The 1,993-nt window shown below is 71.8% G+C and overlaps 1 protein-coding gene across 1 annotated transcript in view; it reads left to right on the top strand.

Moving 5' to 3' along the window:
- Positions 1–1,993, top strand: part of YJEFN3 (YjeF N-terminal domain containing 3) — an 11,714-nt gene that overhangs the window by 6,733 nt on the left and 2,988 nt on the right. The window contains exons 4-5 of the mRNA XM_057385007.1: positions 732–985; positions 1,320–1,428. Of these exons, the coding sequence (XP_057240990.1) occupies positions 732–985; positions 1,320–1,428 (363 nt within the window). The remainder of the gene's footprint in view (positions 1–731; positions 986–1,319; positions 1,429–1,993) is intronic.

Below are 1,993 nucleotides of genomic sequence, written 5' to 3'. Positions count from 1 at the left end.
ATGCCGGACCGGGGTGCGGCCCCTGGGGCGGAGGGGACACGGGAGGGGACACGCAGGGACCTTCTCTCCTCGTCCGCCGGCTCCTCTCCCTCCTCCTCCACCCCCTGTCCCCTCAAGTAACTGGGCCGGACTGGGCTGGACTGGGCTGGACCGGGCTGGACTGGGCTGGACTGGGCTGGACCGGGCTCTGCTGGGATCAGCTTTGCAGCCCCTACGGCACAGCCGAGCTGCGAATGCCGCAGGAAAAGCGGGAAGGGAAGCGCTGGAGGTGCCCCCGGTTCGCCGCACTCCGGGGGAGCCCCCGGCCGTGTCCCCTCGCTGGGGCCGCTGCCAGAGCGCGGAGCCAAAGCGGGCCSGGGCCAGGAATGTCCCTGCCAGCAGCGATTAGGGACAATGTTCTCCGGGAACGGACGTGCGGGATCTTGTCAGACACGTGGCTTTTGTTGGGCGAGGGACAACACAGCTGTGCCCGGCCACCCCCGCTCGGGGCGGGAGCGGCTCCCGGGCATCGCTCGGGTCCTTCCCACCCCTTCCCTCCCCCGAGTTTGTCCCCAGGACTCCCCGAGTGGGGCTGGGGACGGGATGGGACTCACTAGAGGGCACCAAATGATCGGGACGGGACGGGACGGGACGGGATGGGATGGGATGGGATGGGATGGGATGGGATGGGATGGGATGGGATGGGATGGGATGGGATGGGACCCCCCTGGTACCCCAACCTGTGACCCCAGCCCAGTCCCCCAGTCCACGACCCCAGCCCGGACCCCTCGCTCTCCCCTGGGGCGGTGCCGGGTCCCTTCCCCCGGGCCGGCTCCGAGCGGGGTGTGAGCGTTTCCCCCCAAGGGGCGCACGGCGGGGGCTGGAGCCCCGCGGCTCCCCCGGTTCCCCCCGGTGCGGCCGAGATGGCGGCCCCGGCGGAGCTCAGATTCCAGCCCGGCGGCCCCGGGCGGCGCTGGAGGCGGCCCAGGCCGTTCCGCCCGCGCAGGTGAAGCCAACAGATGTGAGCAATTACTGTCCCACGGGCTGCCAGCGCCGGGCTCGGCGGCGGCGGAACAAGCGCGGCATTGTTGGGGTTTATGTAACGGCCCGAGCCCCGCGAGCCCGGRGCCGCCGCCAGAGCCCCGCCCGCGGGGTCACGGCCCCCCGGGTGACATCCGCTCGTCCCCACCGCGGAGCCCCCGCCCGTGCCCCCAACCCGCGCTCCCGGTGCCCCCACGGCCCCGTCCCTGGGGAGGGAGCGGTGTCACAAATCCATTCTGGGGGTGGGGGAACAGCTCTGTCCCCTCCATCCTCACCGGTGCCCGTCCCCTGTCCCCCAGCAAGGCGGAGGCAAAGGCCATGGAGAAGGAGCTGCTGGAGGATTATCGGTTCGGGCGGCAGCAGCTGATCGAGATCTGGGGACACGCCTGTGCCGTGGCTGTCACCAAGGTGGGCTTGGGGACACCGCACCAGGGCTGCGCTCCGCGCCTCGTCCCGTCCCCCTGCGCTGCCTCCCCGGCCAGACCGAGGCGCGGGGACAGGGGACAGGGGACAGCGGCACYGGTGACACTGCCCTGTGCCAGGGCYCCGSCCGSTCCCTGGCTGGGATCTGTGGATTCCCTCAATCCCCCTTCACCGTCCCCCGCTGGAATTGGGGTCACGCGGGGCGGGGGTCCCCATGGGGAGGGGGCGATGGGGCGTCCCCAGATGTCCCCAGTGGTCCTCCCGTGCCCTGGCCATGTCGCAGCTGCTGGGATGGCGCGGTGCTCGTGCGGGGTGTGAGGAGGAGGAGGAGCAGGGGGAGGAGGGGGCGGTGGCGCCCGAGGGCAGCATCAAGGGCAGCTTTGTGCCTCGGGGCCGAGAGCTCCGCGCCTCAGCTTTTCCGACGGCGCTGGCGCTGCCCTTCCCAGCTCCGGGGGTTGCCTGAGGAGCAGGAGGAGGAGGAGAAATATTTTGGTGCTGGAGCCTCCCGGGGCTGCCCCGGGGCTGTCGCGGTGTCCCTGACCCCACCTGG

The sequence above is a fragment of the Malurus melanocephalus genome, unplaced genomic scaffold (assembly GCF_030028575.1).
Source record: "Malurus melanocephalus ecotype Western Australia unplaced genomic scaffold, MMel_1.1 scaffold_771, whole genome shotgun sequence".
Taxonomy (NCBI): domain Eukaryota; kingdom Metazoa; phylum Chordata; class Aves; order Passeriformes; family Maluridae; genus Malurus; species Malurus melanocephalus.
Note: the sequence above shows the minus strand (reverse complement) of the source record. Positions and strands in the feature narration are given on the sequence as shown.